Source organism: Rhineura floridana, chromosome 11 (genome assembly GCF_030035675.1).
Source record: "Rhineura floridana isolate rRhiFlo1 chromosome 11, rRhiFlo1.hap2, whole genome shotgun sequence".
Taxonomy (NCBI): Eukaryota; Metazoa; Chordata; class Lepidosauria; order Squamata; family Rhineuridae; genus Rhineura; species Rhineura floridana.
The window spans coordinates 34,053,195-34,078,689 of NC_084490.1; the positions used below are offsets into that span (position 1 = coordinate 34,053,195).

Here is a 25,495-nt window from a genome sequence, read left to right on the forward strand (position 1 = left end):
AAATGACTTGTGAAACAAATGGAAAGTATGCAGTACTGTAGTATGATAAGCAAGTCTGTGGGACATGAAAACTATTTCCCTCAATCTTGAACATGCTGTATGGTTTTAGGGAATTCATTATCACTCAGCCTCACTCCCTATCTAAAATTTGAGGGATACTGAACTAACCTACAGGACTGTAAATTCTAGTATGAGAAAATAGAAAAAAATGTTGCAGATGATGAAACATCATTATCATCTTCATTTTTAATTATGCTCATTGACAATGTTTCATTCTTTCTATATTCCTTTATCTCTTCTCCACAGTATAGTACCACAGAAATATGCGTAGAAGCACTATGTTTAAAACCTACAACTCTCTTTTTGTTCAAGGAGCTTTAGTCTATGTCCGATAATTTTGATAGTATTTTGTTTCTCTCCTCATAGGGTTTAAAACAGTATCAGAATGTTCAATGGCAATAAAAGCACAGTGACCCATTTCATCATCTTGGGCTTCCCACGTCTGAAGAATATTCAGCTTCTTCTCTTCTTTCTGGGGTTGGTTGTCTACATCTTAACCATGTGTGGACACCACATCATTGTCACTATAGTACGCATTGACCAACGTCTCCAAACTCCCATGTACTTCTTCCTCAGCAACTTCTCCTTCCTGGAGATATGGTATACCTCCAATATTGTTCCAAAGATGCTAGAAGTCTTCCTAACTAAAAACAAATCTATCACATACACAGGCTACATTACTCAACTCTACTTTTTTATTACACTTGGTACAGCAGAATGTTTCATTCTAGCCATCATGGCATTTGATCGCTATTTAGCCATATGCAATCCTCTGTGATATCCGACATTCATGAATAACAAAGTTTGCCTTCAGCTGGCTGTGTGTTCTTGGATTGGTGCCTTCATAGTCAACATTCCCCCACTGGTTGCACTCTGTAGGCTCTCATTCTGTGGCCCCAATGAGATCAACCATTGCTTTTGTGATGCACCACTCTTGCTGAAACTTTCTTGCAGAAACCCACAATTTCATTGTGGCCACTAGTGTCATTGTTAGTTCCTTCCTCCTCATTCTGGTATCATACATCCTCATCCTCATCACTGTTCTGAAAATTCCCTCATCAACAGGTCAGCAAAAAGCTTTCTCAACTTGTGGTTCTCATTTGGTTGTAGTCACCATTTTCTATGGCACTCTGATGTTCATGTATGTCCGCCCAACGTCAAACTTCTCTACCAGTTCGGTGAATTTCAACAAAATAGTGTCCATGTTCTATACTGTGGTCACTCCCATGCTGAATCCAATCATATACTGCCTGAGAAACAAGGAGGTCAAAGATGCCATCAGGAAAGCAATCAAGGGGAAGCGTATGCTCCTACCAAGTAGCATTATCAATAACGTAATGAATTAGACTGAAGGTTAGATGATTATACAGTATGTGCAAAAGTTAGGGGAAGCAGAAATAATTAGCTTATGTAATTGTAACAAACACAGCAGCTTGTTTTCCCCATGTTTAAGTATCTCTATACAATATGTCTTAATATCCAGTTAAACAAAATGGGCATCCAGAGAAGCTCCCTCAGATGGAAGCAGCTCCAACTAAGTATAGCTTTTCTGAGCCCCCCCAAACCATTATTTAGATTTTGTATAAGTTCAGTTAAAACCTTTTCATAACAATTCTGAATGCTTTGCCCCTCTTTCACTACTGGCATTAACATATTAAAGCTTAGAAGGGTACTTAGGCTGCTTTCACACATGGGACTGATTGCGGTAGTTTAACAAATTAAAATGGTAGTGCTTCTGTGCCAATTTCTAAAATTCCTTTCACACTGCAGTACCTGTTGCATTAAGGAACAGTAGCTTTTTCAGCCAATATACCGGCATTTCACTCAGCTGTCTTTCACAAGGCTTGTATTTGTCCCTCACCCGTTATACACATGTGCACTGCTTCCCACTGTGTAGGAGATCTAAGAACTTGTCCCATTGCCATGCATGCCCTTTAGGGTCTGACTTTTAAAATATTTTAGTTGTTTCAACACAGGGTGTGTGTGGGAAAGGCTGCTGCTATCTGCACCTATGCTGGAATACTGGTACAATTTTCTTCAGGGAAAATAACCCCAGCACGACTAAAGGGCGGGAATGCGCTGCACGCTGGGATGCCTGACACGTGAGCGGCTGCAGCTAGTGCAAAACTCCCACAGTCTTCCGGGTTCCCAGCCTTGCAAATGGAATATTTCTGGTATATTATTATTATTATTATTATTATTATTATTATTATTATTATTATATTTATGTCCAATCCTTCCTCCCAAAAGGAGCCGAAACAAACAAGCATAAAAACATTTTTATTTTATATTTTTTTTTAAAAAAAAAACCAATTCCAGTGCAAATGCAGACAGGGGATTAAGATATCTACTTTAAAAGCTTGTTGAACAAGGAAGGTCTTCAGTAGATTTCAAAAGAGAATAGTGATGGTGCCTAGGTTGCATAGCTGCAGTGTAAAATTCCTCAGTGTGAATTATGGTCATTAGTTATGTTCACCCAAATTGAGCTAGGGTTCTAATTGAATGGGTGAGATATTGTACATGCAAATAGGTGGTCTATAATCTTGCAACTTTAAATGTACACTATTATTTTGCATCTTGAAATGTATACTTAAATGTGCACTCGTCAAATGTGCAAAAACTTTTTTTGAAAAACTGGGAATTTTGAGCCTACAAAAGAGCCGCTTAGCCCCTGCAACTCAGCTCTTACTGAGGCGTAATTAAAAACAAAACAATACCAAAAAGCCCTCACACTTTAAACTTATACATTATTTTCCTAAGTGCCATCTTCACCTCGTTATTTTTCAGACTGTAAATGATGGGATTTAACATGGGGGTTAAGATGCTGTACTGGATGGAGATGACTTTGTCCAAGTCTAATGAGGATTCTGTGGTAGGTTTCATGTACCGAAAAATGCCTGTTATGTAGAATAAGCAAACAACAAGGAGATGAGAACTGCAGGTGGAGAAAGTTTTGCTTTTGTCCTCTGTGGAAGGTATTTTGAAGATGGTCGAGATTATGTGAACATAGGAGACCAAGGTGAGAATAAAGGCACTCAAGAAAAACATCACAAGAGAAACTAGCAGTACCACCTCATTCACTAAAACATTGGAGCAGGACAAAATCAACAGGGGAGGAAGTTCACAACTGTAATTGCTCACTGTGTTTGGCCCGCAGAAGTGTACTGTTAATAAGGGAAGAGTATTAGTTAGGGCATGAAGAAAGCCAACTGCCCAGGCACCCCCTACCATCTTCTTGCATATTTGTTTGTTCATGATGTCTAGATAATGCAGTGGGAGACATATAGCAGCATATTGGTCATAGGCCATTGCTGATAGGATTAAAACTTCAGTGCATGCCAACATCATAATGAAAAACACCTGAGTGATGCACCCATTGGCAGAAATGGTCTTCTGCTCTGCTACAAAATTCTCCAGCATCTTTGGGACAGTGACTGAGGAATAGCAGATATCCACAAAAGATAAGTGAGAAAGGAAGAAGTACATTGGGGCACTAAGGTGAGGATTAACCACAATAACAAGAATAATAGTCAAGTTTGCAACCAGAGTAATGAAATAAATAAGTAAAAACATCACAAACAGTAAACTCTGCAGTTGTGGGTCAGTAGAAATTCCTTCAAGAGTAAACACTGTCACTACAGTGAGGTTTGCCATCCAAGCTTGTTCAGCAAAGCTGTTAGCTAAGGAGAATCACATTTTCAAATAAAGGTTAGTTATAAGACAGTTCTCTAACACTACAGTCCTAAATGTGTATCTTCAGAAATAGGACCCTTTTAGTTTATTCTTCGGGGTCCAAGGAAGACCGGGGTTTTGAGATGTCACTCCCACCACAACCTATGACAGAGTATAACACTGAAGACCATCAGACCCATTCTAATCCTACATTTTTATGAAGTAGTAGTTTTCTGTCTATAATTCCCCAAAGCATTTATAGTTTATACTTTCTAAACAAAGGTTGGTCCAATAATATGTACCGTATATTCCCAGTGTTCCTCTGATTCTTTAGGTCAGATATGAACAACTTGGGACCCACCATGCCAAATGCAGCCCAACATCTATGTATAGCAGTCTATCTGAGGCTTAAAATGCAATCTGCTTTTCTATATGTCTGGGACTGCAAAAAAAAAAGGGGGGAGCTCAAGGACATGGTGGTCACAGTAGATAGCTATTGGACCACATTTGACTCAGTGTCTCACAAGCTGTACAGATTTTCATTGGACAGCAATATGCAATTAGATCAAGGAATCCTTTGGGAAATGGAACAATCACTTCATCATCATTTAGCACTTCCTAGGAGAGAGACAGCCAGTGTGATGTAGTGGTTAAGGTGTTGGACTACGGCCTGGGAGACCAGGGCTCAAATCCCCACATAGCCATGAAGCTCACTGGGTGACCTTGGGGCAGTCACTGCCTCTCAGCCTCATGGAAGCCCTATTCAGAGGATCGCCATAGGTCGGAATTGATTTGAAGGCAGTACATTTACATTTTAGGAGAGAAAGACATAATTTTAAACCAATGCTCAGTGCCCAACTCCTCACCTAAGACTAACGTGTTGCTTGTAGTCCATAAGAGCTCTAATCTTCAGTTTTGATGTTCTCACACCCAACCAAATAAACTCCATGGTATTATTTGTGCAATCTTGAAGATTCTTAAGATAGTGTGGAGCCCCGCACCCACCATTTTTCTTAACAAATAGCACTGGGAGTGAAAGAACCTAATGAAGACCCTACCTTTCAGAGTGTTGTTATTGCTTTCCTTAGTCTCATGTGAAGCTCCTGTTTTATATCTAGAAAACAGATGACTGACTAATCCCATTTCTCTCCCTTTTCCCTTTGGGAAATGTGATCCCTTGAAGTGTTTCCTCAGCAACAGTCAAATGCATACTGAAGAGAAGTATATGTGGTTCACATACGCTGTACTTAAGAGGCTCAATGAAACATGAATGCAGTGTATAATATACTTTCTCTGACATAGGGACCTACTGTAAAAAAATAAGTTCAAAGAAAAATGGGAATTTCTGAAATGATGACAGGTCTTAAAGCAAGGGTGGCCTCAAAAGCAGGGGTGGTTAACCTGTGGCCCTCCAGATTTTGATGAGCTATATTTCCATCAACCCCGGCCAGCATGACCAAAAGCACATTTCCAGTGTCCCTCATGTGATTTTTTTAGGGCTATAATCAAGAAATATAAATGTGAGAGGAATTATGTATTCAGGGATGATGGGGCTTGTGGTTCAGCAACAACTGGAAGGCTACAAATTAGCCATCCCTGACTTAAATAAATCCAGATCAATTGTTAAAGTACTGAATAGTTAGTCAGCCAGACATGCCACAACGGTAGCTAAGGGTAGCTAAACTACAGAAACTGGATTATAGAACCTCATTTTGTTCTTAAGCAGCAATCTCAGGCTGCATTCAGACATGGGGTTTACTGAAGTAGTTTAACTGATTATAATGGTAGGACTTCTGTTCCAGTTTCTAACATTCCTTTCACACTGCAGTACTTTTACCAGTATAGCACCATGTCATGCTAAATTTCATTCACACCGTAACAACAAACAATTAACTTCTTGCCATTGCTCACCCGTTATGCAGATGTGCAGTGCAGTTCCCTCCTATGCTAAAATACAGGCACAATTTTCATCAGGTAAACTGACACAAGCCTAAAGTGAGGGCACACATTGTATGTCAGGATACCTCATCGCAGCATGTCACGTGAGTGGCTGCAGTGAACGGCAAAACTCCCACAATTTTCCAGGTTTCAAAGCTTGCAAGTGGTTTATTTGTGGAATCATTTATCCAGGAAATGAGCACTGAACTTCCACTATATTTCATTTGATTTCTGAAAGTGGCTTCTGTGTTGTGTGAAAGATCAAATACAATGTGGAAATTATGAGGTAGGGAATTGTTGGGGAAGCAGGATAAAGTGCAGGGTGAATACAGCCTCATATGAGCAAGAGAAGCATGAACAGCTCATCCTTCATTTATCTGGCACAAGGCATGGCTTTTGTGCCATGAATGGCTGAGATAACAAAAGGGTCAGAACATTTCACACCTATGGGGAAACCTGTTAAAACTGGTACAAGGGACAGTTGGATGCATCTCAGAAGTCAGTCATTGCATATAATGTCTGTTCTGGACTTTCTTTCTTTGCTGCCACACCCGTGAAAAAGAGTCATGAGACCAGGCATTGGATTAATGTTATATTTATTAAAATGTAACAATATGCAAATCAGAATTAAACATCTCCAATGAACCAAATTAGAAATTACTAGCAGGTGAGGAATTCATCTACTTCTGGTAGGGAAGTCTCCCTCCAAACCCCATGGGCATGTACTTCAGCTCATAGTTGTGACTCCCCAGCAAAGGATGTGGAATAACTTTCCCTCCTTGCTAAATGAACCTTGGACATGGATCCCTCATGTGCAATCTGGCCCCTCTGTATTCACGTTCACTCAATGTGCATAACAGTCTACAAAGGGGCACCCCTCCAGTTCACCCCAGACCTGAAGGCCTAACAGTTCCCTGGAGGGTGCTCTTTACCCAGTAATGCCTCAGTATACCTAATTATTACCCTCCAGTTTCTCATCTTTCCAAACTCAAAACTGTAACAGGCATACTGCCACATCTCTCCCTAAAGCCAAACAAATTAGACCCAAGGCAAAACGTGAAGGGTCCCAACAGAGGAGGCCCAACTAAAAAAATCCTACTTGCCACCAATAAGATGACAGGCATAGTCCATACTGCATGCAGGGAGGGAGCAAGGGAGGGTGGAAACAAAATGTAAGGAGGAGGTTTGGGGGGCACAGCAGACTTTTAAGCTCTGCTATACCCCTCCCCATAGGCCAAGAGACATCATATGTCCCTTCCCAATCATGTCTCCCTTTGGGACACACCCTCCTGAGTCTTTTTTTCCAAAGGGAGGGGTAAAGGAAGACACCCCCCCGAGTGACTGTGGGAACACTGTTTTTTTCTTTCGTCCTTGTATGTGATTAAAATCATGTGTGGGAGAGTGGGACTGTGGTGGCATACTCGTGAGTTTTCCCGTTTATGGATCTCAATGAGTTTAAGGGTGAATATATGGTTCAGAGAGCATCTTGTATATGTGAAGGATTCTACCCACTTTAGAACTCTAATTATGTGGTGTTCTAAATCATGCAGGGAGCATGTAGATGTGCAGGACACTCCATCTTGTAGAAGATACCGTACAGGTCATGAAGGGTTGTAAACAAAGGGGAAGCTGAAATGCCTGCCGGGATGGGTGTTGCCAGCACATCTCCACTTTCCCTTATGTGATTTTTGCACTCAAGTCCTGCTTACAGACTTGGTTGGCCACTGTGAGAACAGGATGCAGGATTAGATGGGCTACTGGACTGATCCAGCAGGCTCTTCTTATGTCCTTATGCTTACTTGGGCTATAATGAAATAGTGTAAACATCTAGAGGAATTATGTATTCATCAGTGGAAAAAAATGAGAAAACTGAGTGAACACCAAAGAAAGAAAGAAAGAACCCCAGTTGCTAGAAAATGTAGTTTATTGTAAGCCCACATGTGCACAGATGTACACACACACAAACACAGGTACAGGAACTTTTTAATTTCTTTGGAAAAAATCAGTGGGATACACACTCTTAAAATAAATAACACTTTTTAACAACATCTATCTATCTATCTATCTATCTATCTGTCTATCTGTCTGTCTGTTATGTGTTGTATTATGTGTGTGGTTTTAAAAAACAATTTGTTCCTTTACAATAATCCTTACAGACAGGGCCAGCTATACCATTATGCGAGTGAGGCAAGTGCAGGAAATGGTTTAACTTTTTAATTTTATTATTATTGCATTTTTTACTACCAGAAGGAGGAGAGGTACTCATGAGATTTTCTGCCTCAGTGTCAATACAGTGTGATTGGATTCTATGTTTTCTGGCTTGGGGATAGGGAGCTTTTATGTTCTGTTTTGGGCAGCAAAACATCCAATACTGATAAGAAGTGCTTTAAAGGTGTTAGTTAGGGATACTAAGAAATTAGACTGTAAGTAGAAAACACATTTTTGGCCACCTTTTGATATTTGCTTCCGTTTTGGGGAAATTACATCTAGATACTGTGTTTTACATCAGCTAGCTTTAAAGGACTAGTAACTACTTAACCTTAATAGGTTTTACCTTGTTCAAATGCTTATTCAAATGCTTATTAGTACTACATTCAAATGGTTATTAGTTAAGGTTTATGTTTTAAAAAATGGATTCAAATAACCAAAAGGAGTCCCAAAGCAATTTACAAGAAAACTAAAATACAAAATTGCATAATAAATTACAGATAAAATCAATACGTATGCATTGTTTATGCAAAATCACCTGAAACAGAGAGTTGTATCCAATGCTAGACATGCTCAGAGTAGACCCATTGAGGTTGATGAACATGACTGACTAAGGGTGTAATCCAAACCCAAGGGCTCCTACTGGGAGAAAGGGTTGGATATAAATAAATAAATAAATAAATAAATAAGAAAGAAAGAAAGAAAGAAAGAAAGAAAGAAAGAAAGAAAGAAAGAAAGAAAGAAAGAAAGAAAGAAAGATCTGCTGGGATGAGCAGGTTAGGATCTGATGGCTGTTTCCCTGCTCAGCCATACATCTGTGAACTTAATTTGGTCAGCCGGCTTAGCCGGCTGAGCTGAGACTGGCATGACTTATGCCGGTATAAGTCCTGAAAAATGGGTATTCCAGGGAAGTGGAGGGAACAAGACCAATGGGTGGGGTCTTACATGGATCCTAACTCCATTCAGGTCAGCCACATAGCCTGGCAACCCATTAAACCATACTCCAGTCTAGGGATGGAGGAGAAATTCAATTTAGTTAGCAGTTAAAGCTGAGTTAATCAAATTTGTTCTTTCCAAACCAATACGAGAACTGAAACTCAGCCATCTTTCAAAATTTGCACTTATCTGACTTTTTTGTTGCAGTTCTCCAACTAAACAACACACAAATGTACATATTAGGGAAGAATGAACATATTAGTGAAAATACCATACAAAAATACATTACATTAGGATAAATTACTTGCAAAAATGTGTATAGTCAAAAGTGCAGACAAAACTATGTTTAGTAGGATAAATTCTCACTAAAATATTAGACAGTTTTCATGAGGATTTTTAAAAACAAATTATTTCAGAAATGTGGAGAACCAAATTTAAGATTAGAAAAATGAAAACTGAGAGAACCAAAATTGATAGATCCTTCCAGCCTTACACTTATGTAAGTCAAACTGTATTTTACAAGCTTGTTTTCCATCCACTAGGTTTGGGTCAGATCAGCCAGCAGTAGGTCCACTTTGAACAGGGTTTGGATCAGCTGCACTTTATGCCGGCTTAATTTAAAGTGACATAAATTATGCCGGATTCCAAGGCTCAGCGTTGCTCTTTAACTTAGATTCATTAATTTCAATGGGTCTACTCTGAGTGGGACTAGCACTGGATACCACCAAATAAATTCACCTCTCTCTCACACACACACAACACAACACAAAAATGGACACAAATGGAGTAATAAAAATTGGGACTAATATATGAGCCAGCCTTATTTTGTACACTTTTTGTCAGGATCCCTTGAAAAAGGTTTTATGAACCGACTCTGTGAAATCCAGAATTTGGCCATTTTACACACAGCCACTTGGATATCTTTATTTCTCAGGCTGTATATTATGGGATTCATCAGTGGCGGCAAAACTGTATACAGAACAGCTGCCAGCAAGTCTGTGGATGGGGAGGATAATGAACTTGGTCTCATATTGGAAAAGGCAGAGGTAAAAAGAAACAAACAAAAGACAGTCAGGTGTGGGGTGCAAGTAGAGAAGGCTTTGTGTTTACCCTGAGCTGACTGAATTTTTACCACAGTAAAAAAGATGTAACCATAGGAAACCAATATACACAAGAAACAGAATAATCCCACAGTAACAACGCTGGCAAAAATGACCTTCTTGTTTGCCAGTGTATCACTGCAAGAAAGTATTAGTAACTGAGGGATATCACAGAAAAACTGCTTTATAACATTAGAGTTGCAGAAGTTTAACCTAAAGGTGTTTGCAGTTTCCACCACTGCATGGACCACACTGCTTATCCAAGAAACAGCCGCCATTCGTAGACAAACGCTCCAGTTCATGATCAGCGTGTACTGCAGAGGGTGGCAAATTGCTACATAGCAGTCATAAGCCATGGCGGTGAGAAGGAAAAGCTCAGCACCAGCAAACAGAATCACCAGGAAAACCTGACAGACACATCCAGAGAAAGAAATCAGCTTGTTGCTTGTCAATGAAGTGGCCATGGATTTTGGGATAGTGACAGAGATGAGGCAGACATCTGACAAAGATAAGTTGGCCAGGAAGAAATACATGGGGCTATGAAGGTGTGCATCCTGAGTTAGGGTTACGATGAGGAGAAAGTTCCCCAACAAAGCTGCCAAGTAAACAAAAAGAAACACCACAAAGTATAAAATCTGTAGCTCTCGGACCTCAGAAAAGCCCAGGAGAACAAATTCTGTCATAGTAGTTTGGTGTAGCATTTCCTTTCTTGAAAAAGAAAATTATGTGGAAATAAGAGGGATGGAGGGAGGGGGAGAGGGAGAGAGAATGAAATTGAAAACAAGTGGGTTGGAAGTTGAGCTACTTTCATGTCTTTTAAAGAGAACCTAAGGAAAGAAGAGCTGCCATCAGAAATGTGAATGATCCTACATTCTCTCTGACACAACCTGAGCCGTCCAGGGTCATGATGGAACAAAAATAAAAAGCTGGGAAACTGGGAGGGAGGGACATGGCTCCTCATTAATACTCTTGAATCACCTTGTCCTATTTCCAGTCACACCCTTTGGGTGCTTAGGTAGGTGCAAAATTGGGTGCTTGGGTAGGTGCAAAATTGGGGTTCTAGTCCACTTCACCAATTCTAAATAGAGCCATGCATGATAGGTAACCACACAGTGTGTAGGAGCAGTGAAAAAAGGCATATTGCATCAGTTCCAGCCCCAGACATTTTGCTATCTCAAGCAGAGCATACACACCTTTGGGGGTAACACACGAGTGCATGCGCACATGCACACACACCAATGAGACATCAATTCCTGCATTCATGTATTTCCTTCCCCCCAAAAAATGGCCATCTGAAGCAGCCTACTTTACCATCAGCCACAGCAGGGTTGTTCCTGAATTCCATGCTATGATTTGGAAAGAGACTGAAAAGAAGTATTCTACTGTCATTACACACATCAGTGGTGCAGCCACACATGAAATACCGGACTTTGTATACCTGGAAGAGTGGAAGAATGGAACAGTCATGTTTTCTATAAGGAAAGGTTACAAAGCTGTTTAATAAAAGTTGACCAGCTGCAATATTTATAAAAAAAATTGGCATAGTGAAGAACGCAGACAAAGAGAAGTTTATCTCCCTCCCTCAAATAATACCAGAACTTGGGGTTGTCCAATGAAACAGATTGGCAGGATATTTGAGGTAGAAAAAGGAAGAACTTCTATACACAACACATAATTAGCTTATGGAATTCAGAGTCACAAGATATGGTGATAGCCAAAAGCTTAAAATCAGACAAATTTATAACATACAAGAAAAGTTACTTTCAAACAATTCATTATCTAATTTCAACCAATTGTCTGCCTTCGTTTAAATGAGTAAACCTTGCTATTTTTGACATTATTACATACATGGTACCACATTTTTCTTAAGTGATGGTATCTTTCTTTCTTTCCAGTGTTTGGTGTTAATTAACTCTTTCATGTCTCTATACCTAGTACTTTCTAAGCCTTGGAAATAGTTGCACCACTTCATTAAAGCTAAAATATGTTTGCACTGATGAACTAATGAATCCCTTTTGAAATCCCCAATCCATACACCTGTAGACTTGGTCCTTCCAGCTTTTCAACAGCCATCCGTAAATGGTGTGCATCAATAGCTGCCATGCCTGGGTAAGGTTAGTCCTACCATTAAGCAGAGTGAGGCAACTGCCTCAGGCCCACTTCATTTGAGAGCCACGATAGGACAGCAAATTATAGGCTAATTAATTTCTTGCTTTTGTATTTACAATCTGGGAAAAGAGGCACTTCTGAGATCTTCTGGCTCAGGTGCCAAAATAACTTGGCTGGCCTTAGGGTGCTACTCACCTTGATTTTGGATTGGAGTGGGGAATTTTCTATTCCATTGCAGGCAGAAAATTGTTTTGGACTAGCCCTGACTATATGTCATCCAATTACATTACCTCTAACTGTAGTTGCTTTGCTTTGTCTTCACATAACTGTCCTATTTTATTGATACTTATTTTGCCATGGCTTTAGCTGCATCACTGAAAATCAAATGTCCCATTGAACCATTGCTACTCCAAATATTATTGTACAATCTTTTATTCCTTACCTTTTCTCCTTTTTCCCCTCTTCACTGTGGCATTCTTGGAAATAAGAAGATGAGAATGCATGTAAACATTTATCGACTTCTACTCCTATTTGGATTGTCTCATGAAGCAGCTCTCCAGAGCCCTGCACTTCCCAGGAGCATAGAGGCCAAGTGGCACAAACCCTAAACGCAAGACTATTCTCCACTTTTTGCCAGTGTGATACAACACTTCCTCCACTTCACCATCCTGTGTTATTCTATTCTCTTGTAAGGAAAAAGCATCCATGCAATACAGCCATTAACTGTGTTTGGAATGGGGGCAACATGTCAGCATTCTATAGTTAGGATTGCTCTGTTAAAAACAAAAACAAAATTCCCAAGGCAGTCTACGATATGATGATGTTACAACATTTTTTTAATTTATAATAAATATATTTATAAATAAATAAATATACAGTTCAAAGGGTGCAATAATATATATCAGAATAATAGCAACATCTAGCCAAACTTCATTGATAAAAAGCCTGGTGAAATATTAATAAAAATATCATCAGAGCACGATCAAAAGCAGGAAGAGAGGGTGTTTGATGAAATTGTGCAGACGCAACTGATAAGGTCCTGTCTCTGGTACCTGACAATCTGATCATTACTAACCACAAGCCAGAGAGCAAACCTTCAAAGCTGATCTTAAGGTCCAGGTAGTTTCATAATATGGCCATAAAATGACCTTCATGTAATCTAGTCCTAGCGGTTAAGATTAGAGTGCATTCTCTCATAGGCAACATTCTGGGGGTCACATGCCAGTGGTAGAAGGGACCAGAGGCAAAAAGTGGACAGAGACAAAGTGAGCAAAGCCATATGCATGAATATAGGGTTCATGCTGTAAGGGATATTCCAACCACAAAAAAGCTAACAGTTTCTAACCACCACCCCCATCTCTCTATCCTGCATTCAGGCAAGCAAGAGGCATTATCACAAATCAAAAGCATATCCTACTGAGTGAAAAGTTAATAACCTGGAGTCCTGATGGCAAGCTAGAGAGGACTGGATGGCCACATTCAGCCCCGAGGCCTGAGGTTCTCCAACCATGTCCTAGACCACTAAAGACCTTTAAAAGTTAAAATCAGCATAATCTACATATTATAACTATCATGTGGTTACTACATGCTTCAGCCCTTTTCATGTCAATGTAGGCAGAATTGGGGATGCACATAGGGATCAGAAACAGATTCCTCCCCTCAAGACCTATGTGCATTCTGTATCACAGGGACAAAATCCGGTGTGTGTATTCACCTGTACATGATGTGGGGCTTTTGGCATACATTGTAGTGAATGTGCATAAAATGCATTGCCCCCCTAATTTGTGTGCACTCATTTTGTTTTGAAGACTGGAAAAGGATCAAAAAGGTGTTTTTCAGCTCCTGTGGTGCACGGGGGGCTAACAGTTTCCTCCACTTGCCTCTTCCTGATGAAAATCATCTCCCAGATGCTATTTGCGATTGAAAGTTCTGTTTTTCAGTAACATCAGATGGATGGTGGTTTTGGTTGGGAAAATGGTATAGAGAGAAAAGAGATAACCCCCATCTACTCCACATGCTAAAGTCCTGAACCAGCTGCAGACCAATGACACAAGTGTTAATAAGTAGTACACTGAGTAGAAAATATTAAGTGGTATTTTTAAAAGCATGGCTTGAAGTGACTGATACATCTATTACTGAACAGGGGGCAGATTATCTTAATGTTGTCATAACTCTGCCATGATTTCTAGTTCTATATATAGCCACCACCACCCACCTCACCAAGGGAGGGCAAGGAGGAGGGAAGCGGCCCGAGAGCAGGACAGTTGTTAAGCAGCTGCCCTGTCCTGTCCTGAGTAATCCTGTGTGGCTGACCTTAGCTGGCCACCTCCCTCCTCTGCTTCCCTCCTCCTTGTGGGAGAAGGATTGTGACCTGAGGAAGAGGGGAAAGATGGCAGGCAAGCAAAGTAAGCAGGAGAGAGAGAGAGAGAGAGAGAGAGAGAGAGAGAGAGAGAGAGCTGGTGGCACCATGTCAGTGGGGCAGTGGAATCCACTCTGGATTTTCCTGGAGCTGTCCAATGTACTGAAATCTCAGCACCTTGGGTAGCTCCAGAAAAAAACCAGAGTGGGTTCCACTTCTCCATTGACATGAATCCACTAGTTGCATATATATGTGCTGGTATTACTGTAGTTGTGATTTTGTACTTTGTATTTTATATTTTGCATTTTGTTTCATTCAATAAACAGCTGACTGACTTCAGATAGCATGCTTAACACAAAATGTAGTTTGGCCCTACAAGAAAGAGGACAAGTGAGCTGGGAGCTGGGGAAAGAGTGATTATGAAGTAACAGAAGACTGAGATAATACAATGAACAACAACTAGGGTCACATATAAGGTTGGCAAAATCTGGGGAAATAGATTTCACCTTTCCCCTGGAATGAAAACACAAGACAGTTGACTGGAGTTGCCCCAATTTTATTCATTAAAAAGTACCTGCAAGAAGTACACAGAACATTCATAACTCTAGTGAAGGCACCCTGGCACTCTACAGTTAAGTGGTCCCTCCATCTGTCATCCCAATTTGGGCAACACCACCATGGCTCAACTCAGAAAACTGGCACAATTTGTAAATCAATACCTTTCCTGGCCCATTCACCATAAAGGTGAGCTGGGTTGTCATTCTGCTTCACTCCACCCCTGCTGGTCAGCATTTGGTGTAAAGTTATCCAAGGCCCATGGAAAACCCCACCCCCTCATCCTGATGAGCCAACCATCAACAAGATTTAGGTCAGAACAACACCTTTTTATCCTCTAGGAGGTAGGTACCACAGGGTGTTCACAGGATAGCCTATCTTACTAGATCATGGCCTGCCAGTTGTGGTCAAGAAAAAAAAACCCTGCCATGCAGCCAAATCTCTCCCTCCCTCTCCCTCTCTCACTCTCACTCTCACAAGCACATACCACCACCATACCCTCACCATACCGAATGGAGTAGGTGAAAAAAATCCACACTCTGACAAATTGTAGGAACATCCAAGAAATAGAAATGCCTACTCAGCCCCTATTGGGTGACTGCTACTCTGTGACACTATTTACCAAGCAGGTGGGCTGGTTGTCACTCTGGAACTTAGAAGCCAGGGCCATCTTAAGAAAATTTCTGCCCTTTTATTCAAATCCCACTCCTGGGATGCAAATCCTGTGTCTCCCTCCCACTGAGATGGGGTGAGAGTCAGAGAAGAAGCATGAGATAACATGACTGAGGATTGGGAAACTGAATAGAAAACAGAGGAAGATGAATTGCTGAAGAAAGAAAGATATGGAAGGGAGAATAAGTGATAAAGAGACATGGAAGAAAGAGGAATTGATGGGACTGGACTGAGGAAAGATGTAGATTGGGGTAGCCAACTTGTGGCCCTACAGGCATTGTTGAACTACAACTTCCATCATTCCTGACTTTTGGCCATGCTGTCTGGGGCCAACAATATCTGAAGGGCACCCAGTTGAGTACTTCTGGCATAGATAATAAGAATAATGCCTGCATGTATTGGAGCTGTGGGACCACACACACACAAACACACGCACACACACACACACACACAAATTCTGCATCTTCCCTCAGGATGTAGTAAGTACAGTGATAGTGTCTTCTTGGCAGAAAGATAGAACAGGCAAGGCATTTTGCATCAGGGTGATTGTGAGTCACAGAGCATACAAGAACAAGTGGCATGGGAGTGAGGTGGAGAGCAAATCTGAATATGACATATTGATGAATATGAATATAGACCTATGTTATGAATTTGAATTCTGTGGTTGCACATTCCTACTCCATTACATTACTGAAAAGACAGAAGTCATGCTTCCACTATAACAATTCATTATGGACTCCAAGTACAATGAATTAAATAAGCTAGCACCATGTCCATGCTAATAAACTAGGTCTGAAATCCTATACCACTTGTCTGGGGTTAAGCCTCATTGAACTAAATTGGACTTCTGACTAGTGATGAGGGAGAAATTTGATTCAGTTCACATTTTACAACTGAATTTATCAAATTCACACTTTCTGAAACAATAAGAGAACCAAAACATGGCCATCCTTTGAAATTCGCATTTATCCAAATTTTGTGATGCATTTCTCTAATGAACCAATCTTTACAAAAATGCATATATTAGGGGGAAGCATTCATTAAAAATGAATATATTAATGAAAATAATGTACAAAATCCATTACATTGAGAGAAATTCCTTGCAAAAAAAATGTGTGCATTAGTGTGTGCATGGGGGAGAAATTTCAGTTTGGTTCTGATTTTAATACAAAACTTATTGGCAGTTCCTGAAACAATATGCAAACTGAAACACAGCTATCATGTGAAATTCACCATGCAGGTCTCCAACCACAAATGCATGTAAAGTGTTTTAAAAATGCATAGATTGGTGAAAATTGCATACAAAAAGTGTACACATTAGGAGAAATGTGCCCTGAAATGCTGGCAATTTTTGAAAATGACTTTTAAAATATAAATTTCAAGAGCTGATACGGCAATGTGGAGAATGGAACTCAAGAATGGAAAAAATATAGAGAAACTGAAACTGACAAATCAGTCCATACCTCCACATGTGCTGGGGAAGTCCAGCTTCCCTAATAGCTTTAGGCTATTACGCTGGCCCCAGGCTGGAGAAGCTGGCCATTTTGTCTTTAAATTACGCTTTGCCCTCTTTTAGAACCTTATCATGCCCATGGTTATAGGAGCTAAATGAGGATTGTTTCTGAGGTTCAGAAGGAAATATTAGATAGCCAGACGTAGGGATATCAGATTGATGACATTTTATTTATGGGGAAGGAGCACTGTCACTGATTTTTTAAATTATTTTTCCTGTCAATTTTAAAGCATGTTGTTTATTTATTTATTAGATTTATATCCCTCAATTTCTCCCAGTGGGAGCCCATATATATATATATATATATATTAAAAATCCCTATGTGGAGCAAACCAGTGTCGTCGTCCCCACTGTCTCTACCCTGGATTCAGTTCCCTAGGTTGCATGCATAAAAAGACCTTCAGCAGGATGAGGCCTTTGATTTCTTGGAAGTGGGGCCAATGTTTCCATGCACACAGTGACCGCTGAATTTATACTGATATGGACCCCTGATTAGTATAGTGCACGTTACTGGCTATAACATATTTTTAAACATTCTGAAGAAGGATGTGTGGTAACTCCATGTCTCCCTGCTATCTGTGTTCACTATTAAACGATCAGAAAACCACCCTCAGTGTGAATTCAATGATTCCCACAAGCACAGCAACTGAGTTGTGTAACTCACCTTGTCAGCTCAGCTGTTTTAGTACTATTCTTTTTGTTTGCTTTCTTTCTTTCTTTCTGAGGAAGGTTTTCTTCAAAGCTTCTTTCACATCCTTGTTCCTCAGCGTATATATCATTGGATTCAGCAGTGGTGTGATGACAGAGTAGAAAACAGCCACTATTTTGTTGGCATTTGATTTGTATTTTACTGCTGGGCGTACATACATGAAAATGAGAGTCCCAAAATAGATGGTGACTACAGAGAGGTGGGAGGCACAGGTAGAGAATGTCTTCTTCCGGGCAGCAGCAGAAGACATTTTCAATATGGTGATTACAATTTGCACATAGGAACTTAGAGTAAACAAAAGAGTAGCCATTACAATGACAGAGCTGAAGCTGTAGCCCACCACCTGGATGGCGTAAGTGTCAGTGCACGCAAGGCGAAATATCTGCCCAGCATCACAGAAGAAGTGGTTGATCCTATTGGGGCTGCAGAAGGAAATTTTTGCTAACATGAAGGAGGGGAAAAAAGGGCAGATGAATCCCACAAACCAACACATCACAGCCACATTTCTACATGTCTTAGGGTTCATGATGGTGGAGTAACGTAATGGGTTGCAGATTGCTAGGTACCTGTCATAAGCCATGGCTGTCAGGATAAACAGCTCAATGGCAGCAAAGGCAAAGAAGAAGTAATATTGGGTGATGCATCCAGGAATGGAAATGGTCCTCTTCTGTGACAGCAAATTTTCTAACATCTTCGGCACTGTGACAGTGGTGTACCAGACCTCGACCATCGACAGATTGCAGATAAAGAAATACATGGCAGTCTGCAGGCGGGAGTCCACCACCACAATAAGTATTATCAGCAGGTTCCCCATAAGAGAAAGGATGTAGATGATTAAGAAAAACACAAACAACACCATCTCCAGATTTGGGATGCTAGTGAAATGAAGAAAGACAAATTCTGCAACCACAGTTCGGTTTTCTTTCTCCATTATATCAGAAAGCTACAGGGGCATAAACAATAACAAAAATAATAATCATAATAATTTTTGAAGTGATGGTCACAGGGCTGTCTCAACATTGCAGAAAAGTATATAGGCTAAGTCCTTCATCCTTCCTCTCAATATTTTCCATTAAAATAAAAACCTTTGGCTCAATTTGATATCTATATTTCTTATACTCTTTATATATATATTAAAAAACTTGAATCAATAAGAAAGGTTTGATATTGTTTCCTTGGTGCACTCCAAAAATGACGCATGGGTTTCAAAAGTATAATGTACAGTGATAGCTACTGCCATAAAAGGCTTCTTGGAAAGGATTGCAAATGTGTAGGCTTATTGGTAATAACTAACCTATACAGTGTCAGTGTTCCACTGAAAATCAGATGCTGTAGACAAACAATTAGGGAAGAGTACAATATTTGTTATTTTTTATGAGTATCCAGGTGCATCTGAAAGTGAAAGTGAATGCTAGAGTGGAGGACCTTGATCGGTTTCAGTAAAGCAATCATTGTGCTCTTATGAAGCATTATTTAGAGGCACACAGAATGTCAATCTTCCTCTGTGCCTCGGTAATTGTATATATTTACTTTACATGTACATACTTTTTAGCAGGAAGAATGGCCCTCCATATGTTGTTGGACTCCAATTTCCATGAGCTCCAGGCAGCATGGCCAATAGTCAGAGATGAAGGGAGTTGTATTCCAGCTACACCTGTAGAGCCAAAAGTTAGCCAACTCTGCTTCAGTTTTAGTTTTTTTCTTTTTCCATGTATATTTGCCTCCAAACCTCTCGTTTAGTTTTACTACTTTTTGCCATGATGCTTTTTAATGGTTGGTTTTATTGATTATGACGTTTGGCCTCAGATGCAGTTGCATCAGTAATACCCCCCCCCATTTGAGCTCCCATAACACAAACACAAGAATGTTCTTTGCATATGATTAATCTACAGACTGCCATGGAATGTTTAGAGGAGACATTCATGAAGTGATATAAGAACTTCATTGCCTGTCTCCAATAAGAATAGAATAGCAATTGGAAAATCCTGATTCCACCCAGGTGCACCTATGTCCAGCGCTACTGGTAAGTGAACTATTCATACAAAGACAAAACACTGATAGCAATAGCAGGTTGATGGCTTAAAATGGACATGTAGATAAATTTGTCAATGACATGATAAGACTTAACCTGTCTGCATAGTGTATCATTCCAGACAAATGAGGCATCACAAGGTTCTTTCTAGGCAAAGGGTGCATGTAAGGTTGCAATGTTTTTGCTCTTTTATATTCAACATGAACTACTTAATTCCAAAATGCTACTTCTGTAACCCTGACTGTTTTATTTAAGTCCCCATCCTTTGCATTTTTGGTGTTTTCCAAACTGGCACTAAAGAGGAAACATGTTGGTCCGTACAGTTTATTGGTCAAAAGATTTTATCTCATATATTTCCAACCATTTTTACAACAGGTTAGAAAAAAATACTTGGTATATTATTTGGTTTATTCCCAGAATTTCTTCCCTTTTTTTTCTTTTTAGCATTTCCCCTGAAAGGCCTATCTGTCTTTTTTCATCACAATTCTATAGGCATGTTATCCAGGAGTAAATCTGACTAGTTTCAATATAACTTATTCTTTAGTAAGTGTGCATAGGATCACATTCAAATTGCATTCAAAATGAATGTAGCCATGCATTTAAAATGTTCTACATGTATGATTCTTTTTTTAAAAAAAATAAAAATAATATTTCTTAATTTATAAACAAGACAGAGTTCAGTTGAAAACATGATAACATTAGATGATCAACATTATATGCTCACCCTGTCATTCTTTAGAATCTTTGCTTGGAGTTGTTTTCTGTGATTCCCTGATCATGTCATCTGATGCCCTGATCATCAGTCAGAGAACATGAACAGGTTGTGTACATGTGTGGTGAGTTAGTGTCACTGTTACTGATTATTATACCTGAGCTGCATATCTGCTTACTGCACAGATGTGTAGAAGGATTAGACTCAGGGAATAGGAACTTGTGGCCCTCTAGATGTTGTTGATCCCATCAGCTCCACCCAGTATGGGCAATGGTCAGGGATGACGGAAATAGTAGTCTGGATCACAGATTGCCTGCCACTGCTATAATTGGAGGTGCATAGCAGCAACAACAGCAACAACAGCATTGTAATAGCCCTCCTGGATCAGACCAATGCCCATCTGATCCATCAAATCCTATTTTCAATTGTGGGCAACCAAACATCTCCAGGAACTTAAAATCAGGACATAAAAGAAATATAATCCTCCCCTTCTGTTTCTACCTGGCATCTGGTTCCAGGAGGTATGGTGCCTCTGCACATGAATATTCCATTTAGCTATCATAGCTATTAAGCTATATATAGACTCTCATCCATAAATTTGTTGGATCATTTTCTTCCTTCCATTTTTAAAGGCCATGTAAAAGTAAGTGAATTTCATAAGTTAATAATGGAAGAAGATAAACACATCAACATAGAGAAGTGTTATATAAAGAAACTTACCAGGAAATTTCCTGAAGGAGCAACTGTGAGGACACTTGTTATAAGAAATCTAATTTATTTCCTATAGAAGAAGAAGGAGGAGGAGAAGGAGAAGGAGAAGGAGAAGGAGAAGAAGAAGAAGAAGAAGAAGAAATAGATATGTAACTTTCAGTTGAGTTCAGCCCAAGTCTCTCCAATATTGCTATAGGAGTGATTTATTATAGTAATTGCATGTATTCATCTTAAGTATAAGTATATATAAGTATATACTTTAAAAATGTGATGCTGAATAATGTGCTGATAATGGCTCTTTGTGAAACTGAAATGGAAATATATGCTGTTGATATTGGTCTATGGCGTATCTCCAGAGAGTTCTTAAGAGCTTTCTGCATCTTATGCTTGCACTTAAGTCTCCTAGGAATACAAAGACTGTTCAGTACATTTAATTAAGCTCTCTATTCTGCAGTGATATGTGTAGTCCATACAAACTTTTTTTAAAGTGAGAAAGGGTATTAACAGGCAATGCCGGTTCTGGCATTGTTCTAGGTCAGGCATGTACAATTTGTGAGTACAGCTCATGTCCACCATACTTTCAAGTGCTTGACAACACTCACACACACTGCCGTCATCACTGCAACATTATTTCTGCACTGCTGGTAAAGCAGGAAAAAATAGTATGTCTGTAGAACTACCATATATGGCTGGTGGGCCATTATCAGCTTGATGGTTTACAACAAGGATGGGGAACACTTTTCAGCCTCATGGTTGCATTTCCCTCATGGAAAAGCTTCCAAGGGTGGCATACCAGTTGTGAGCAGGGCCAGGAGAAAAAGTGGGTGGAGCAAGAGCTATGACTCTTCTCTTTGTACAGGAGGCTGCATTCAAACTATGCAAAAGTCAAAGGTTTCTACATAAACTTTCACCCTATATACATCTCTTCATGCAAGTTCAATGATACACTCCAGCCAGGCAAATGGTCTGGCTGTTTCTTGGTGTTCACTCTTAAGTGGGTGGGGTGGTTATTCTATGCTGTTGGGTGTTTTTTGGGGGTGAACATTATCAGTACATTTGTATTGTTTTTAAATAGTGTTCTAGTCTGTGTGAGTGTGTATGTTCTTGTAAATTGCTATTGGACTTCTTTCAGTTGTGTTAAACTATGCTTAAATTGCATAAACTAACTTTGGGGACATTATTTTAAGATGTGCTAAGCAAATTTAACAGTTTGGATTCAGTAATAAACATATGAGGCACACATCAAAATGTTGCAGAATATTCCCAGCACCTAATAGGAATGTTCATGTTCAACCCACATTGGGGAATTGTTAAAGTTTTTCCGCAGCTCAGAAAAAAGACGGGCAAACATTTTATTAGATGAGGCATGAGAGTGTTGCATAAGCTAGAGCCAAAATTTATTTACTTTGGTGGTAACAGGATCTGCAGCCTAAAATGTGTAGGTTTAATTCTTACCTCAGTCTAACTAACTAGCTTACAGATTGGAGGAGTCATGCCACTAAAGTGTTCCCAGAGGCCACACCACAGTTGAGGGGGGACTCCTGGAGCCACTTTCCCACTATCCCCAGCATTCAAGGTAGGTGACCTGGACTGGCCCCAAAGGGGACCGATACTCTGTTGCAGAGTAGGCTTTTATTTCACCTCAAGGAAGATAGACACTACTGTAATCTTTAAAGTGGACCTTTACTTAACATCAGTCATTATAAGAAACAAGCAGAAAAGGTGAAGAAAGAATCTGAAACTCAAAACACAGCAAGGCTACTTAAGTTTTCTGGAACTAGATACATTAACCCTCTAGTGCATTATTTTCCTCTCAGTACAGAGGGTATTAGAGACTGTTGCTTATTCCAACAGGACCTCATCTCTCAAAGGAAAGGTTTCCAGCATTCCCCCCTTAATTTTTCTCTCCCTGTGGTAATTTTTGAAAACAATGTCTTATCTTATTAATTGATGGACAGTGAATGAAGAAAAATACAGGATAAATGTTTAGAACAGCACTGATATGATTTTATTTTTATTGCATCGAATTTCCTGGGGTTGGTGTTTCTGTTTTGTAGAGCTTAACTGGCACACACATGCACTCCATCAATAACACATTGCACAAACAAACCCACAATGGTAATGCAATGGCATCAATTTCTGTCAATATTGTCTCCCCTCCTTTTTTGTGAGTGGGAGGATTTCACATCAGTGCATGGAAACTGAAGGGTGAAGGAAACCTGAAGCAACCTGTGCACACACACAGGAAAATGAAGCCCCACTTACCTGTGCAGCATGGATAAGCGGGGCATAGTTGCGAGGAGGGAGCAATGCTGCCGCACCCATCTTCGTTAAGGGCATTGTTGTGTGTCGCAGCGTTATGTGTGCGTGATGTGTGGCAGGGAGGGGAGGGGCCATGGGCCTATTTAAGGCCAGGCCGCCCCTCCTACTTCCTCTTTCAGCGAGTGATGAGAGGACAACGAGGGACATAGCAGAGAAAGCTGCAGGACAGTCGGCATTGGTTGGGCCTATTAGGCCTAATTGGTTACCCCCAGAGGGGGTTTTGGGAGCCCCAACAGCTGTGGGTGGTAGCGTTGCGGCATGGCTGCGACTGGGGCAGGCCTTGTAAAGGGGCCTGACCAGTGGGCCTCGTAGTGGGGCCTAGCAGCGGCACGTACGATACCCCCCCACCTAGCAGTTGTGGAGGGGTTGATTGAGGCTTTTTATTGAGCAGCGCGATGTTAGTGCTGCTGCTGGTTAAAAGAAAGACACAGGAAGTTTAAAAATAAATGAGACTATACTGGATATACAAACAAAATTAAATATAGTCATGCTAATACACTGGTTAAAGACAGACTCATGGACATAAAGGGAAATTATAAATAAATCAGAATAAAAGGGACGAACAAAAGAAATTGTGTCTAATCCTTCTAGTTTAAGTTCCCTCTGAGCACTCTCCCCCCAACAGGTTCAGCTTAGCACCCCCTGATGATATACACAGGTTGGTTCTTTATTATATTATTACAGGGTGGATGCATGATGTGATGGCAGAGCCCTTTTGTGAGGCTTATGACTTCTTGCTAGGCCCAGACATAGGGGGAGGATTGTCCACCCCCACAGGGTATCCAGCTTAGCCCCCCCGATGATATACACAGGTTGGTTCTTTATTATATTATTATAGGGTGGATGCATGATGTGATGGCAGAGCCCTTTCATGAGGCTTATGACTTCTTGCTAGGCCCAGGCATAGGTATAACTTCTTGCTAGGCCCGGGCATGTATGAGGTTTGAAGTACTTAATTATATGATTATTATACTACATACTAGTATATTGGTGGGGCCTAGTGAGCCTTTTTAGCCTTTGGGCCTTTCATAGTTATATGATAATAAGGGCGGAGATAACAGTTTGCTAGAAAATGTCTAAATCGCTCTATCTTAAGTGAGCAGTCCTTTTGCATTCCAAGTGTTAATTTCAGGCTATTTGTTCACTCTGAGACAGAAGAGGCATTTACCTGAATTTAGTTAGGAATGGAAAGTTTAGCAGATGGTAATCATATTGATTGGGGAATAGGAATAAAGAGGAAAGCCCGATTTGCCTAATAGAGATCCCTCATATTACAGGATCTTAGACTCTTATTGACATAGGGCTGCCTTTTAAGGTCCAGGCAGACTCTTCCCCCATTTACTGAGGATTGTGGCACCAACAACGAAACATCATTACCTGAAATTACATTTTAGTTAGGACTTCTGATATCATTACCTGGAATTACATATAGCATGCAACTGTTGCATCTATTTAGATATGTGTTGGAAAACCTGCTATAGTGCAGCCACATATTGGCGACAGCAACACATCCTCAGCATCTGCTGCTCTTGGATTTATGATATTATTTACTAAAAAGGGATATAGGAAGTTAATGTTGCATTTTGGACATCTATTATGATAGGTGTTTGGAAGCCTACAAGGGGGAGGCCGCTGCAGTGGGCCAAATATGGGTGGCAGCGCCATATCTCCAGTATCTGTGCTTTGGGGAACTGGGTTAGCTGCACTAAAATGGTGGCTGGGAAAGTGTGCTTACTCATAAATTATTTCCTTTCTTTATGTGAAACAGGGAAATATGAGGCCAGTGGCCCTCACAGCAGTGAGGAGAAGCACCCAGCAGTAGCTGCTCAAGGAAAGTGTTCCTCCCCTGTTAAGCTCGAGGTACTGGGACCTTGCTTGCAGACTGCC

General features: G+C 40.3%; 3 protein-coding genes and 1 pseudogene across 3 annotated transcripts; 1 reads left to right on the top strand and 3 right to left on the bottom strand.

The window, feature by feature from the left end:
• The first annotated feature begins 445 nt into the window (after nt 1-445).
• On the top strand, nt 446-1,406 carry LOC133367861 (olfactory receptor 6N1-like; annotated as a pseudogene).
• A 1,381-nt stretch (nt 1,407-2,787) lies between these two features.
• LOC133367862 (olfactory receptor 5A1-like) lies at nt 2,788-3,714 on the bottom strand. The gene has a single exon (XM_061591951.1). It carries the CDS (start codon nt 3,712-3,714, stop codon nt 2,788-2,790), a length of 927 nt encoding a protein of 308 aa, XP_061447935.1.
• Nucleotides 3,715-9,634: 5,920 nt separating this feature from the next.
• LOC133367863 (olfactory receptor 14A16-like) lies at nt 9,635-10,615 on the bottom strand. The gene has a single exon (XM_061591953.1). The coding sequence runs from the start codon at nt 10,613-10,615 to the stop codon at nt 9,635-9,637; it is 981 nt and encodes a 326-aa protein (XP_061447937.1).
• A 7,175-nt stretch (nt 10,616-17,790) lies between these two features.
• On the bottom strand, nt 17,791-18,762 carry LOC133367864 (olfactory receptor 6N1-like). Its single transcript, XM_061591954.1, has one exon. The coding sequence runs from the start codon at nt 18,760-18,762 to the stop codon at nt 17,791-17,793; it is 972 nt and encodes a 323-aa protein (XP_061447938.1).
• Between the last annotated feature and the right edge of the window lie 6,733 nt (nt 18,763-25,495).

What these genes read in the sequence shown, in the direction of transcription:
- LOC133367862 (XM_061591951.1), bottom strand. Translation starts at nt 3,714, where the DNA reads ATGGCAAACCTCACTGTAGTGACAGTGTTTACTCTTGAAGGAATTTCT.
- LOC133367863 (XM_061591953.1), bottom strand. Translation starts at nt 10,615, where the DNA reads ATGCTACACCAAACTACTATGACAGAATTTGTTCTCCTGGGCTTTTCT.
- LOC133367864 (XM_061591954.1), bottom strand. Translation starts at nt 18,762, where the DNA reads ATGGAGAAAGAAAACCGAACTGTGGTTGCAGAATTTGTCTTTCTTCAT.